Source organism: Monopterus albus, unplaced genomic scaffold (genome assembly GCF_001952655.1).
Source record: "Monopterus albus unplaced genomic scaffold, M_albus_1.0 scaffold179.1, whole genome shotgun sequence".
NCBI lineage: Eukaryota > Metazoa > Chordata > Actinopteri > Synbranchiformes > Synbranchidae > Monopterus > Monopterus albus.
In genome coordinates this window covers 731,624-747,730 of record NW_018128059.1, presented here as the reverse complement: position 1 = coordinate 747,730, position 16,107 = coordinate 731,624, and the positions used below count along the sequence as shown (strand labels likewise).

Sequence of the window (16,107 nt, the reverse complement as noted above, 5' to 3'; positions counted from 1 at the left end):
CAGCCAATGATGCATGAAATTTTTTGTATAAGATGATTGTTCTGGGGTAGGACTGGATAAGTCTGACTTCTTCCTACTCCATTCAAACATGTGCTGGGTATAAGCAAACTGATTCTGGATTAGCTGTGGTTGGCTTTGTGTAATCATGTGTGTGTGTTGATGTCATTTGTTATGCATGTTTGAAAGAATAAATCAAATCAAATCAAATCAAACATTGTTACTGTGAGGATGATTGTTCAAAGCACTGTTAAATTACAATCTCACAGAACTGCTGGTGTGACTTATTTTTGTGTATGTTTAGTTGATTTTGTCTGAACAAAGTGGCTGTACAAGAACTTTGCCTAATAAGATGAAGTGTGAAAATAGTATATTATGAATTAAATCAGGAGACTATGGTTTTCTCTCTCAGATCATGTTCCAGTATCATCTTGCGTTTTGTGTGTTTGGTGTCAGGCCACTCCATTTTCTCTGTTATTTCTGGAGTAGCTTCTTGTCCCATCATAGGAAGTAAAAGAGCCAAGCCTGGTTTTCTCTCTCTCCTTTATTTTATATCCTTTCAGACCCAAGGGCCAGTTTGAGTAATAATAATTGACACATTGATCTAATAGGGCCATCTTAATAGGCCTGTTACTGAGCTTGGGAATGGTGCTCGGCATCACCTTAACATGTGCAAGGACTGACATCCTGCCATGATTCATAATGATAATTGTGATTTAGCCTTGCTTTCAGCCTATGCCTCAGTGTCCCCGGCATCAGGAAATCTTATTAAATCTGACCCTGCATTGCCTCCATTAGAACTGGGTCATTTGTTAAAATACTGCAAAACCAAAGCAATTGAACCCTGTGCCATTTTGATTCTATAATAGCAGGTTATTGTTGTCCCTTTGAATCAATTCCAGAGGCCCTTTTTTCGGGATAGAGCTTTGAATTGGATTGATCATACTCTGATAATGCTGAAATCGATGATGCAGCCGCCTTAAAGTAAATTATCGTTGAGTGAAATTTTTGTATTAATCTTAATGTCTGTATACTTGATTGGTAATGGTGGTAGCTATGTTTGCGGCATGTGGATCTTTGCAGTGTTGGCAGAGAAATTTATCATGAACGTGGAAAAATGAAAAATTGGGGTTTTTTCAAAACTTTTTTCTGTGGCATCACTTTTACCATTCATAAATATTTACTTAACCTACAAGCTGAAGGACATTTGTGTTAACATCAAAACAGTACACGTGAAGTCCTGGTCAGTACTTTTGAGCCAGGCCTACGCTAAAAGGCTTTGTGACGGAGTACTGCTGGATGCTGGCTTCATCATTAGCTGATGGAGTCCTGTTTGTGCCCATGTTATCTGGTGCAATTTTGTGTCAGCCCAGAATAGCAGATACTTCTTGACAGCTGCAAACTTGGTTTAGGTGGTGATTAAAGGCTCACTATGACCTGTTGTTTGTTTGTGACAAACCTTTTCATTGACATTCTCAGATTGGTTAATTTAGAAGACAGAAGGGGAGTTAATTTAAAATTTTCACTTATATAGTGACATGCGTTTGTGTTGTTGACAGTTTGTAATACATTGACCATTTTTCTTCAGACATTGAAGCTTTCTGATGTATCAGTTCAATCACCTAACACAAAGAATTTATGTTAACACTGCTGCTGAATTTTATATGTAATTACAAGGAAGTAGCAAGACAAGCAAGTGTAGAAATGATAAGTAGAATACAATATGTGAATAATAAACACAAATTAAATAATATTCTAATATTCTCAAAAATATAAAATATACCCAATGTAAATAAATACACAATGCACAATATACAAGGCTACTATGTACATGAGTGCAAATCTGGCAGATACTACAATAAGGTGCAGGTAAGAAATTAACAAAATGAGTGTACAATGAATATATGTTTAACGTATATACAGTATACATTGTCTGACAGAGGGAAGCTACTGCAACATGCAACCACTGCAACAGTGCCATCTTTGATAATTAAAACTTAGACATTTTATAAAGTATAGCTGATGAGGCTGCTCATCTATGCTCAGATACTCTCAGTTTTTTGATAGGGCCTAGTCCTCATACTAATACAGACAGTGTCATGGGAGATGTCTGATCCTAACAACAAAAGTGACAGATTCTTTCAATGATATAAATTATATTTTAATATCAATTTTTTGACAAAATCCTGAGTGAATTAGGTTTATAACAGCAATCCTTTGGGCCCACCACCCCTCACCCATTTTTTAAATTATAGTACAGAAGTATAGAAAGTCACTTTCGCCTTTTCCCGTTTAGGGGTTGTCACACTGATGACTCGCATGTTGACATTTGGCACATGTTTTACGCCGGATGCCTTTCCTGACGTGACCCTGACTCAAACCCAGGGCGCAGTGGCGAGGGCGCAGCGGCGAGAGCGCTGCACCTCAACCACTAGCCTACCAGGGATGGCTTATAGTACAGAAGTATACCTTGCTCAAATTAATTTCTCAAAACTTGTAGTTTTATATGTTAGTTATGGCACTTTTTGGGACTGAAAAAACAAGTTACAGGCCAGAAAAGATTGTGAACCCCTGACCTCACTTTTGCTCTTTCAGTCTCCTTAAGAACTTTACCAAGAATCTCTTTCTTGTAATTCTCAACCAGTCATCATTAGCCAATACATGCAGCACAGTTTCCCCTAGCATCACTAACACTGATTGGTGTTTGCTGTCATCTTGAAAGAAACACTGCCAAGACATACTTGTAAGACATGGCAAACACTGCCCAAATACACAAAGACCATGTCAAAACCACTGACTGTATATAAAATGTGGACAAACCCACTATGACATCACCCAGTGGTTTTCTGAACAGTGGTTTTGAAGCTCAGTATAGCCGTCGCCATATTGATAGCACTTCACTCCACCTGCAAAGTCTAATCTAAAAAAATGGCTGAAGAAGTGGAGCATGAGTGGAGCTCACCAGACAGCTAGCGGGTAGTCACCTATGGCAGGACCCTCCCACCTGTCACTCAAAGCTGCCCTGCCCTTAAGTATGCATAACTTTTATTGTCAATATATCTATATATGGGCAAGTTATATAGAAACTTTCACCCCTGTACAGTTGTCATGGAAGGGGATATTAGCTATAGATACCAAAATAGTTTTTTGGGACCTGGTGTAAACTTGTCTATTTCTGCTGTAAATTTGGACATTTTAACATGGGAGTCCGTGGGGACTGGCTCCCTTTTGGAGCCAGCCTCAAGTGGCTGTTTGAGGAACTGCAGGCTTTGGTGCTTCCACATTGGCTTCATTTAACGCTATTGAATCCAGGTTGAAAGAAATAAGGGTGAAAGCAAGGGGAATAAAAAAACTGAACGGACAACCTTGTTACTGTCATCAGGTCTATTAAAAGCTTCAATTATTGGAGCACTTGCAGAGAAAACGTCATAGAAAGCAAGTCATTTCGTAGAAATAATTTATTTATGTGATTGAAAGATGCAATTACTTTTGAAATTGGTTGTCTATGTCCAGAGAAAATGGCAGAAAACGGTCTCCTTTCAGATGACCTGTGACTCGCCTGGTAAGCAGACAAGAGCAGGTGGTGACAGCAGTCAAGATGGACAGTTCAGGAGCATTCCACCAGCCTTCAATCTGTACAGGAAGTCACAGAAGGACTCACATCCTGTTAGATCTGATCCTGATTTAATAAAATGTCATCAAATAAAACTTTTCAGCTTCTACTCAGGGTCCAAACAGCTGTTATTTTAATGACATTCTTCTATATGATGAGAATGATAACATGCTTATTTATGTTGATCTCCATAATATTGTACATGAAAATGTATATGGCCAATATTTCTCATATACAGCATTCATCATATCAGTTTGCTGCTATATTTGACCTGACCAGGCTTGATCTGAAACTATATAAATACATTAATAGCCATTGTTATTCTAATCTAATCTGTCAGATATTTAGCCTGCCGCCGCTTCACCTCTATACAGATCTAAGACTCGTCCCATCCTGCTTACCAAAGGTTTTTGTGTCCCTTAATTATTAAGCTATGTCACCAATCAGTTCATAGTGTAGAGCAGAACTATCACAGACTGCCTGCAGTATATGAGAACTATGTATATGTAATGTATTGTGTACTGACTGTATTCAGCTTCTCAGACTGATAAAGGTCACCAAAGTCCCATCATGTCCTGAGCTCTTGCAATTGCTGTTGAGCAGCTGCAGCGCCTGGCTCCAAAAACTGCAGTCGCCTTGATCCCATCAGAATATTGTTGCCCACATGGGTGTTAGTTCAGAGCAAGTCAGGGTTAATTCGGACAGAAAACTAACTGGCATGCATTATGTGCCGATCGCCAGTGATTGACTCTGAGCAGATTGGGGTCATCTTGTATGTGCCAAACATCTGTGTTAAGGCTTGGTGTAAAATTCTGGAACAAACAGAATGCATTGTGCTTAGACGTTTCCAAGGTAACTCCCACACTGCTGCTATTAGTTGGGCCTGTGCAGGTCTTTCACTGGGGTTGTATGTTCAAAATACCTATGCAGGGAAGTTGCTGCACTCAGATCTCAGCTTGGGCAGAGCTCAGCTGTTGTTTGTTTTGAAGAGCTTTTTGTCCGCAATGGTGTTGACCTGCCTTGTATTGGGATGCAGTGCTGCAAAAGGAAAACAAACAAAAAACTGTGATTTCAGCTACTATCTTTTGCTGGTAAAATATAATGGTGTTGTTATTAAATGTTAACTAATTAAAATGAAAAGGCAGCAAAACACCCTGCTGTTTACCAGCTAAGATGGTAACAGTAAAACTAGGCACACCCAAGTGGTAGGTAACTAGCATTGATGCCTTTGACAATCTGCCTTTAAAATACTTAACAATGCAATTAAACATGAATTCATTTTCCTATTCAGAAGAGAAGACGAGCAGTCTTTTTTTCTAATTTCTTTTTTCCAACTCAACTCTGTATGGCACTCTTTCTTTCACTCCCTCTCTTTTCTCAGCCTCATTTCTGCAGGTGCTGATTGGCCATTGTCTGTTGTGAATTTTCACAATGGGCCAATCAGTTTTTCTCCCAAACTGCTTAGACAGTCTATTTAGACATTGAAGAGCCCATCTTAGTTGCAGCAACACTGCTGGTGCAAGCCTTAACAGCCATGAGAGCTATTGTCTTCACACCTGCAAAGTAGATGTGGTAGCAAATGAAACTTGGAGAGATGGAAAACTGGTACAGTGTGGGCGGCAACATCATCCATCCATCTATCCCTTCATTATCTATACTGCTTACTCCTGAATTGGGTCACGGGAGGGCTGGAGTTAATCCTAGCTGACATCAGGCGAGAGGTGGGGTACACCCTGGACAGGTCACCAGTCTACCACAGGGCTGACATATATACAAATAACCACATTCACTCCTATGGACAATTTAGAATTGCCAGTCAACCTAAGCTGCATGTCTTTGAACTGTGGGAGGAAGCCAGGGTACCTGGAGAAAACACCACAAATTCTACAGAGAAAGGTCCATGGGCTGGCCCAGGTTCGAACCCGGAACCTTCTCACTGTGAGGCAACAGCGCTAATCACTGGTGTTACATACATGCAATATAGGTGCACTCCGGTACTTCTGTAACATCACAAACAAACACAACAAAGGTGACAAGCCTAACTTTGCACTTACATGATGCTCACTTATTGTTTCCACCACACCCCTGTTCATATTCCAGTTCTGTTTCCATCAGTGCACAGTTACCACAGACGTAGCGTTTGTTTTTCCAGATTCTCACTGGCCAACTGTGACTGCCTCTCAGCTTTGGCACCCTCTTTCTGTAGTCTGGCTTGTATAAGTAGCCCCGAATATCTGACTATAGTATAAAACTGTGGAATTAACCATCCTCCAGATACATAAGAGCAGTGGCTTCAGCCATAATCTACCAGTGTTTGATATACGTGTGCTTCTCAATAAATTAGAATATTGTGGAAAAGTTCATTTATTTCAGTAATTCAACTCAAATAGTGAAACTCGTGTATTATATCAATTCAGTACACACAGACTGAAGTAGTTTAAGCTGTTGGGTCTTTTAATTGTGATGATTTTGGCCCACATTTAACAAAAACCCAACAAGTTTACATGCTGTTGCTAGAACTTTTTTACATACACTTGATAATGCTGTGTGATTTGAGATGCAGTCGTTGGTGTAGAGTGAAAACAGCAGAGGGGAGAGCACACATCCCTGGGGGGCACCTGTGCTTAGGACTTCATAACTACAGATGTCAGGGCAATAGGTCTGTAGTCGTTCAGTTGACTCATGGAGGTTTTCTTGAGGACTGGGATGATGGTTGAGCATTTGAAGCTGGAGGGGACTTCACACAGCTCCAGTGACCTGTTGAAGATGAGTGTGAAGATGGGGGCAACTAAAATTAAGGCATCATCACATTCAGCCTGGTCTGGGCATGCTTATGTAAAAACATAACTTAATCTTGTGTTGATTTGAGTTTTGTTTCATTTTTCCTGACCAGCAGAGATAGTAGAAATGAATTATTCATAGGCCAATAACTTTCATTCTGAGTTGTAATTGGAAAAGAAAAAATGTGTGAATGGCAAAAGACAGTTGCATGTAGGAGAGATGCGATCTATTATGCTGATGGTGTAGACAGCTGCACTGGGGACTGAATGCCTGTTAAATTTTAAACAGGGTGTTTAGGTGCTATCTGGAAAATAGCAAATTGACAAGGGACAAGCAGTGGAACGCTAATATCGGCAAAGAGTGCAAATGGTTTTTAGATGACACCAGAAACCCTCTAAGCCCTCTGAATTTTCGTTAATAATTACTTGAGGACTTAAGTATTTGTTTTTCTGTTTTCAGGACAAGCCCTCCCTACTGCTGCGCTGACCTATATTCTCTACGGACAGGGGAAATGGTGAAATCAATTCAGTTCAAGACACCTATCTATGATCTTCACTGCAACAAACAGTATGTAGGATCAACTGATCAGTCATATTTTATGATACAGAGAATGTGTATTTTCACTGTGTTAACTGACTATTTGTCCTCTTGCAGTATTCTTGTTGTAAGTCTACAAGAGAAGATTGCAGCATTTGACAGCTGCACCTTCACCAAGAAGTTCTTTGTTACAAGTAAGTTTTTGGAACATAAAATTTTTAAGATTTATGAAGTCAGCTATTTTTAATCCCATTAAAAATCCCATGTGCACACCAAAGTTTGTGTGGCCTGAAGTAATAAAATCATTTATATTGCAGTATACCATTTTAAAAGAGCATCTGTTGTGTCTATGATTTTGAATGATTTTTAAATGTTTTTTTTTACCCATGTTACAGTATATACTGTATGTTATGTAACCAGCTACAGTACTTAGTCCCTGGAAAGACAAGGAAGAAAGTTTAGTTAAGCTGCAGAAGATCAATTTTTATTCAGATCACAAATAGCACACATTTTCTGTAGATTGTCATCACGTGAAATGTTTTTAGTTTATTACAATAAAAACATACAATATACTTAATTTATGATCTGTTTAGCCAAACCCCCAATATTTTGTACATATGCAGTGGTGCAAACTAACAGCTAATGTTGCTTAAATTAACATTATTAAACATGATCAGTGACTCTGATACACTGGCATCAACACAAGTGAGTCAAACACAAAGCAGATAATTGGCTGCTGCATGCAGAATTGGGGATGGGCAATAGGTGTGGCTGTCCTAAATAATAATAAACAGGACCATCCATTGAATGACTGCAAGAAGTACAAACACAAACATGGACTCAGCTAAATATAATATTTAAAACAATTTCCTCTAGTTAAATGTATAAATATACTTTAAATATACCTTTTTATGTATACCACATGTACAATGTAGTACTACTATTGGTATCTAATATATCTGTTGTATTTAAGATAATTATTTAAAGTGCTAGCATGAAATTATAAAATCAATCGCCTCCGCTCCACCCAGCCCTCCCTCTCTCCCTGCTTGCGTCAATTCTGCATGAACATGAAACCGGTGACACAGTGTCACAATTTGAAGAGAAATTCACCAAAAAAGTGGGCAGCATTCAACTGGTGGGCCCTAAAATAATGCAATTCATCCAGCTCATTGCCCTGCTTTGTGTCTACTGTAAACACAGCACAACTGCATAGCAACTTCCTCTACATGACAGTTGGACATGACACATTTACAGGCAGCACAGTCTGTGAACATTGTCAGAGAACAAATGAATGCACCCGGAAAAGGTCACATCGCCAGCTTTAGCAGTGTAGTAACCGGAGAAAGTGACATATAGCAAAGTATTATCACCACAGCTGTAGCAGACACCAGACCAGAGTGACTAAGAGCCAGACTCCTGGAGAAAAGTCACCAAGTTAGTGGAGATTACAACACATTGAGATGGTGGGCATTAAACTAATGTAATTCACCAGTGACAAATTGATTTGACAGGTGCAGTGGACTGACCGGGTGACTTGTGAATGAACTTGTCTGTGTGTAACTGTTTGATTACTATACAGTCATGGGCAAAAATATTGGCACCCCTGTATTTCTATCAGATAACACGCCACTTCTCCCAGAAAATAGTTGCAATCACAAATTTTTTGGTATTCTCGTGCGTATTTCTTTGGTTTGCATTGGAACAAAACAAAAAAAATAGAGAATAAAGCTAAATCTGTTACATTCCACACAGAAAACATTATATCACCTCGGTTGGGCTAGCCCAATACTGCACAGAAACGTCAACCGAGACGTCTCTGTTGCCAGCTCTGCAGCTGGCCATAACAGTAGTCAAAACATGAAGCAAATCAATGTGTGAATGTGTGTGTCTGTTGGTTAAGTGGTGTGTAGCTAAAAACATTCTCACACGACCTCTAGTACATGTCGTGACTTAAACATAAGAGCATATTATGGCTAAGGCTACAGTTATACACGTCGTAATAATAATATTAAACACCCTGTCTGCTGACAGTCATCAACTCTTCTCTCTAGGTATCCTTGACCAGATGTACCCTGTAGAAACTCATAAGCAGGCCTAAGCATTTAACAGTCTAACTATACATCCTATCTCCACTAAACATTTCTAATACATAAAGTATCTATCCAATATCTATCTGACTAAAAATACCTAACAACTGACACCCTCAACCTGATATTTGGTAGCACACCCTCTGGACAAAATAACTGAAATCAGTCGCTTCCTGTAACCATCAGTGAGTTTCTTCCACCTCTCTACTGGAATTTTTGAACACTCTTCTTTTGCCATCCAGGTGTCTCAGATTTGAAGCATTCCTTCTCCCAGCTGCTCTTTTGAGATCCCTCCACAGCTGCTCTATGGGATTTAGATCTGAACTCATTACTGGCAGCTTTAGAACTCTCCAGCACATTGTCTGAAACAATTTCTGCTGCTTTTTGAAGTCTGTTTTGGGTCATTGTCCTGCTGTAAGACCCATGACCTCTGATGGAGACCCAGCTTTCTGACACTGGGCCCTACACTGGGCCCCAGAATTCATTGGTGGTCTTCAGATTTCATAATGCCATACACACAGTCAAGACATCCAGTGCCTGAAGCAGCAAAGCAACCCCAAAACATCAGTGAACCTCCACCGTGTTTGACTGTAGGGACCGTGTTCTTTTAAGGCCTTGTTTTGTTTTCTGAAACAGTAGAATGATGTGCTCGACCAAAAAGCTCTATTTTAGTCTCACTTGTCCACAAGACATTCTCCAAGAAGGACTGTGGCTTCCTTGGGTAAGTTATGTCAAACTCCAATCTGGCATTTTTATGTTTCTATGTCAGCAGTGGGTCCCCCTGGGTCTCCTACCGTAGCGTCCCTTGTCATTCAGATGGCGACGGATAGTCAACCTCAACCCAATAGAGATGTTGTGGAATGACCTTAAGAGAGCTGTTCACATTTGATGTGCTACAATTATGGCTGAGCTGAAGCAGTTCTGTCAGGAAGAATGGGACAAAATTCCTCCTGAATGTTGTGCAGGTCTAATCCACAGCTACAGGAAATGCTTGCTTTAGGTTATTGTGGCCAAAAGTGCTTCAAGCACTGTTTCATTACCTTTTCCACCATCACTTTGTATGTTTAATGGGTGTGTTCAGTAAAGACAAGAAAGATCATGACTGTGTTTTATCAGGTTAGAAATACTGTGTTTGTTGATATTTGTGCAGAAAACCAGGAAATTGCAAACAGATCCGTTACTTTTTCTTGTGACTATATGTACACTGCTACTGTACAGTCAGTCTTTACTGCTAACCCCACTATTACAAAACCCCTGCCCTGAAAACAGCCACAGTGTGGCTCCCTCACTCTTGCTCACCCACTCACTCACTCACGTCGCTAGTTTAGATTCAGGAGGTAGACTGGGTCATCACCTAACCGCAGGGGCAGCAGTTTGATCCCCAGCTTCTCCAGTTTGTGAAGTGCCCTTGTGCATAACACTAAACTTGTAGTTGCTCCTGGTGATATCACCAGTGTGTGAATGTTAGTGGTTGTGTGCATGAATGGGAAATAGTGTAAAGCGTTTTGCGTGCTCTTCGACATATAGAAAAGCACTATTTACCAAGACCATGCTGTTTAAAACCTAATTACTTAAAGATATCAATACATTATGAGGTGTGTCCCTTAAGCTGCAGTAACCAGCACAAGTTAATTTAAATAGTTTCTTCCTGTCACTACAGCTACACTGCAGGAAGCTGAAAAATATTACTTTTTTACTTAAAGGCTAACATTAATTAATTATAATTTTACTTGGACGTTAAGGTATTGAGACCCTCCAAAACAACCACATGATAATTAATTTGAGTCAAATAGTATTCAGGGGAGGCACTCAGGTCTAAGTAAGGTTATAACTACTTATTCTGGTTATTTGAACAGAGTGATCCAATCAGAACAGTTACAAGGCAAGGTCAGACATCCCACCCCACCTTTTATCTGACCCTGGCCGATTCCCCAGTGGGGACACTCATACAACCTGCCACTAAGACCTCCTGGAGTGCAGCTCTCTCACACTTTGCATTGTAACTACCTGAGTGCTTGACTAACTGTTTTTGTAATAAAATGTTGTGAGGCCCTCCATTTAAAGCTCCACACAGGAAAATGGTTTACAACACAGCACTTGCAATCTCCTGACTGTAGCTGCAATGTCTCCTCAAGGAGGCTGTGAACGAAAGGCCAGACTGTATTATAAGACCATTGCTGTCCACTTAAGTCATTGACTGGAGTAAACTGACCTTACTTGCTGGCTTTAATGTGTCTCCTCTTTGTCTGCCTGCCTTCCAATTTCAGTGTCTGGGCCACAGGAAACCAAACATGCTCAATAGTTATTAATTGTTTCTGAATGCAGGGGCCTCCTCTTCATAACATTGTTTGGCCTGTTTGGGCTGTAAAAGCAGTAAACAGAGGGTCCTGTGATGTGTGCAGCACTCTGATTTAGATGAGTCATTCTCCTGCTGCATATCCACTTTTTCTCCATGGATATGATGGTGGAGATGTCATGTTTTTATGAACTGCAGCTCACTCACCACCAGAAGCAGACTTTCCTTTTCTGTGCAGCTTGATTCCACGATCTAGCTTTAACAGCAATTAGCAAACAGCAATCAATAATCATTGTTTGGTCCTGTTGTTTGTTTGGTACAATAAAATGATGTCTGTGGCTGCTGGCAGTACAGTATTGTGTATATATATATATATATATATACACAGTATATATATATTTGTATATAAGTAACAAGTAATAGTATTAATAAAAATGAAGCAAAGGAATGATTATCACTACTTTGATGGTTCAATCTTTTAATTTTAAGTAAACACAAACACCACTCTTCAAGCACATTTATAGTTAATAAATTTATACTTACAAGGTTTATCTAAGTGATAAGACTTTTTGTACCATAGGCTTCAAATAGAAGTCCTGGACATACAGTAAGTCTCCCATTAATTCTACTTTTTTAAAAAAAGTAGCACTTTTGAAATAAGGACGTTGTCCTGAGTATCTGGAGCTAGAAGACAAAGTATGGCCACATTAGGTGCCCATTTGCACATTAGTGCATTTAACACTGAAAAGGGTATGATGTCAAAGTTATAATATGGGTGAAACTGAGAATGAGAAGTGTGATAACAGACTGTATGAGAGCAGTGCTGCAGTTTATGATATGGTTATGCAATTTTGTACTACAAAGAATGACGGCACAACAGCAGCATTGTATCACTGTTTTGATTGGCTGAATGCACACAAAACACACTCTTGAGGTGAATCCCAGTTTCATTATTTTATCATTCCTTGCTCGTTGATCCTCTCTCGCCCTGGAAGTTGTTCTGGTTCACAATCATGAAGGGAAAATTCAAAGTTCTTATTCCTGTTCTGAGGAACGAAAATTGAAGAATGAGGAGGCGGCCTGGAGGAGCCATGGGTGAGGATACACCCCTTTATCAGAAATCAGTTGGTGATAAGATGTTTCAGATCTAGAATAGGGGGAAAGGACTTCTCATGTCGTTTTAAACATGTTTCCTCAGTTCCTCTGTCCTTGCATTTAATCCTTACATCTCTTCCTCACATCTTATGAGGGCATAACTAAGACACAAGGAAAAGTGAGGAAAACATGGATGAAATTACGGGAACTGGGATTCACTTTTGAATTCATTGTACAGGCTTCATTTCAGTTAAATGTGGTTGGGCCTGCTGCTGCTGCAGATAATGGGAAAGGCAAACTTATACTGGGGCAACGCTGGCAGTGCACCATGTTCTGTGATCATCAATTTGCAAGCACAGCAGTTTGATCTTCAATCTTTTGATCTTCTATGGCCATAATTATGATTACAATTACAGAACTTGCATGAAACCTGCTGATCACATTTTCTTGTACAGATTTGTTGTCGTAATGTACTGTTATTTGCATATTTTTCATTGACAGTGTGAGCTTGTGTCACTGTTAAATGCATCTTGGCTGATAATAAGGACTTTCCTGGTGAGACAGTGTTGCTGACTCGGTGAAGTGGAAACAGGATATATGTGAGATCCTAATGTACAGAAAAGACAGTCACTATTTTTTTATTTTTGATAGGCTTTGTTTCTGTCTCAAGGAAACAGAACATTTGAAAAGTCTAAATTTAAAATGTAATATTAGAATATGATGAATACCTATTGCCCTGTTTACAAAGGTCTTTGAGGGTTTGGCCTTCAGAAGCCTGAATTCTACTTTCTTTTCATTTGATTCCACCTATCATGTCTGTTTCCTCTCCCTGCTCAGCTTCTCGCTCTCCTTCCAGGATGTCAAACACTATCTCAGTGCCTGGGCACCCCTCAGCCTTGGAGAGGCTCAAAAGGCTTCAGTGGCATTACCAACAGCCCTTGTGGCTTACCTCAACCCCCTGCAACACAGCTCACTACATTACTGTCTGCCTCCACCTCATCTGCTCCCAGAGCACTAAATAATTTCAGCAAGCTTTTCCCCCAACACCTCTAGGCACTTACATTTGCTCAATGTGTGTGTGTGTGTGTGTGTGTGTGTGTGTGTGCGACACAGGGCCTGTGTTCTTGAACTCACTGGGTATGGCATTATTGGATTTTGTTGCCTGTATGTTTAGGCCTAGTGGAAACAGGCAGTCTGTCGCTGTCTGTCTGCTTTCACCGAATGATACTTATGACAATGTCAATCACTATCAATATCATTTGGCTGATTCAGGCATGCAGCAGAAGTGATAGATGCCCCTCTAGTTCGTACACCACCTTGATGTTAACCTAAATTTGCTCAGTGTTCTTATTTGTCTTGTTCTTGTATACCTTCACATCTCTTTGAGTTGGAATGGAAACATATTTTCTTATAATGCCAAAGACATTTATGTGTTTATGAACCTGAGTTTTATTTGGCATTTAAGGGTTATCGGTTTCTATTTTTATTTACACCGGTTATGTTTGTGTGTAAATGTCTGTCTATATGTTTCCCCTCAGAGATTATTTTGCTGGTCAATCAGCAGAGGAGCCATCCTTAATTTATTGGCTACCACAGTCTCCATTAGGTCATAGTGTACACATGTACATTTACAGACTCAGACACGTCACCCTCATTAGACTCCCATTTATCTTCCAAACAAGAGACTTCCCGCAAACACATTAATGGTTTAAGATAGTTACAGACACTCGCCAAGGAGGAAGCTTATGAAAGCATCTGGAAAAATTCTTTTTTGTACTGCTAAGCGTTTGATCATAAGGTAAATTACTCATATGTGTATGAATGTTTATCAGTGGGAAAATTGATGGAGCTGTCTTTCCTTATTTCATTCCTTCTTTCTGTCTCCTTTCTTTTTATCCTTTTTTTCATCTTCCATTCTTTCCTTTCTTCCTTTCATTCTCTATGATTTCCTTCCTTCCTTCATTCTCTTCCTTTTTTCCCTTTTTTCCTTCTGTCCTTTCCTTTTAAAGGGTCTACATGCTACACACATCACCACAGTGTGTACATACTCGCAGTGCGAGGCTTTGCTGGAGTTCTTGCTGAGATTACATACTGCAGAGCCAATCATGAGCAAGAAGCCACGAGCCCTAGTGTGTGGTGTTTCAAAAAAATGTAGTGACATGATTGTGGGGGATTTAATTGCACACAGGGGGTTTGCACCACCCTCTGCAACAAGCACGCAGCAGCCATAATTCAGTCGCCCTTCCTTTACTTCATTTTTTCCTTCCTTTCTTTCATCCTTTTTCCTTTTTTCTTCTTATCTTGATTCCTCTCCATCTTCCCTGCCTCCTTTCTTTTCCCATACATTCTACATCCTTTACTTAATTCCTCATATCCTTCTTTCTTCCTTTGTTTTTTGCTTCCTTTATTATCTCTTACCTGCCTTCTGTTCTGCCCACTTTTTCCCTTTCTTTCCCTTTTTATCCTCCTTCCCCCTTTTCTCCTTTCCTTCTCCTTTCCTTCATTCCTTCCATTTTTTCTTCCTATTATGTTTCAGTCTTTTAACTTTCTTTTCTCCTTTCCTCCATCCCTCTTTCTTTGCCCTTCAATTTTCAAATCTTCCATTTTTTTCTTGTCTTTTTTCCTTCTAAGACCTTGATTCTTCATATTTTTCTTTTTAACTGTCTTTATTTTTTTTTATATATTTTGAACCTTTATAACCAATTTATAGTAGATCTCATTGCTCTGACACATTTGTCATAAAATGTTTACCTATACTTTCTTTTGCTTCCTTTTTTCTTTCAACTTTTCTCCTTTCTTGCTTTTTTTGTATTCCTTTAATCTCTTTTTCTTTGTCTTTATATCTATAAATACACTAACTTTCCAAACAGTCAGCAGTTTCTGAGTGGTCAGTGTCTTTTCTGCAACATATCAGCACGCCCATGTAATTTCTTCAGGAATTACTTTTTCTAGTTTTTGTTATAATTATCCTTGTTGCCCCTGTTACTGTGACTGTCTTTGTGTGTTTCCAGGCTGCTATCCCTGCACTGGCCCAAACTTCAATCCAATAGCTCTTGGAAGCCGTTGGCTAGCCTATGCTGAGAACAAGGTACTGTAGTCTACACACATACTTATACATTGTAGAAATGCACTATCAGAAAAGGGACATATTTACAATATGAAAAAGCATTTTTATCAATTTTTTTGCCTCTTTAATCTGTCTGGATAGACAACTCATTCCAAGAAGAGACCACTAGAGATAACATTTTGAAAATGAACAGATGCACAGGAGTTTACTTGTCTCTTCATTTTAATGGAATTGTTAAGTATTTACAAAAAACAGAATGTTCTATTGCACACTCTGCCGTACATTTAATGCATAACTGTGTTTTGGTGCTGGCCCATTAAAGTAACTGACAGATGGGACCACTGTTTGTGTGACTGCCTAAGGATTTCCAGAAATGACAAAATCTAGTTTGGTGAACAATAAGAGTAATACAAGCACAGGGCCATTCAGATATTATTGTATTTGAAATGACACAAGTGCAGATTGGCTGTTTGGTTGTGCAGTGTTTTTTTAATGAAAGCAAAACCAATTTTTTCCAAAGAGTGAAGAAGGGACCCTTTTGAATGTCTGAAGTCTGAGTTAAATTCACCAATTTTCCTCTTCAGTTATACTCTACTGTATGCTTTGAATTTATCTATAGCTCTGTGTTTCT

The 16,107-nt window shown here is 39.4% G+C and overlaps 1 protein-coding gene across 9 annotated transcripts in view; it reads left to right on the top strand.

The window, feature by feature from the left end:
- Positions 1 to 16,107, top strand: part of bcas3 (BCAS3 microtubule associated cell migration factor) — a 531,108-nt gene that overhangs the window by 93,518 nt on the left and 421,483 nt on the right. For all 9 annotated transcript variants that reach the window (XR_002276298.1, XM_020616813.1, XM_020616811.1 and 6 more), the window contains 3 exons: positions 6,851 to 6,958; positions 7,046 to 7,122; positions 15,421 to 15,497. Coding sequence is in view for 8 of the 9 variants with exons in the window: in XM_020616813.1 (XP_020472469.1) it covers positions 6,851 to 6,958; positions 7,046 to 7,122; positions 15,421 to 15,497 (262 nt within the window). In the remaining variant the exon portion in view is untranslated. The remainder of the gene's footprint in view (positions 1 to 6,850; positions 6,959 to 7,045; positions 7,123 to 15,420; positions 15,498 to 16,107) is intronic.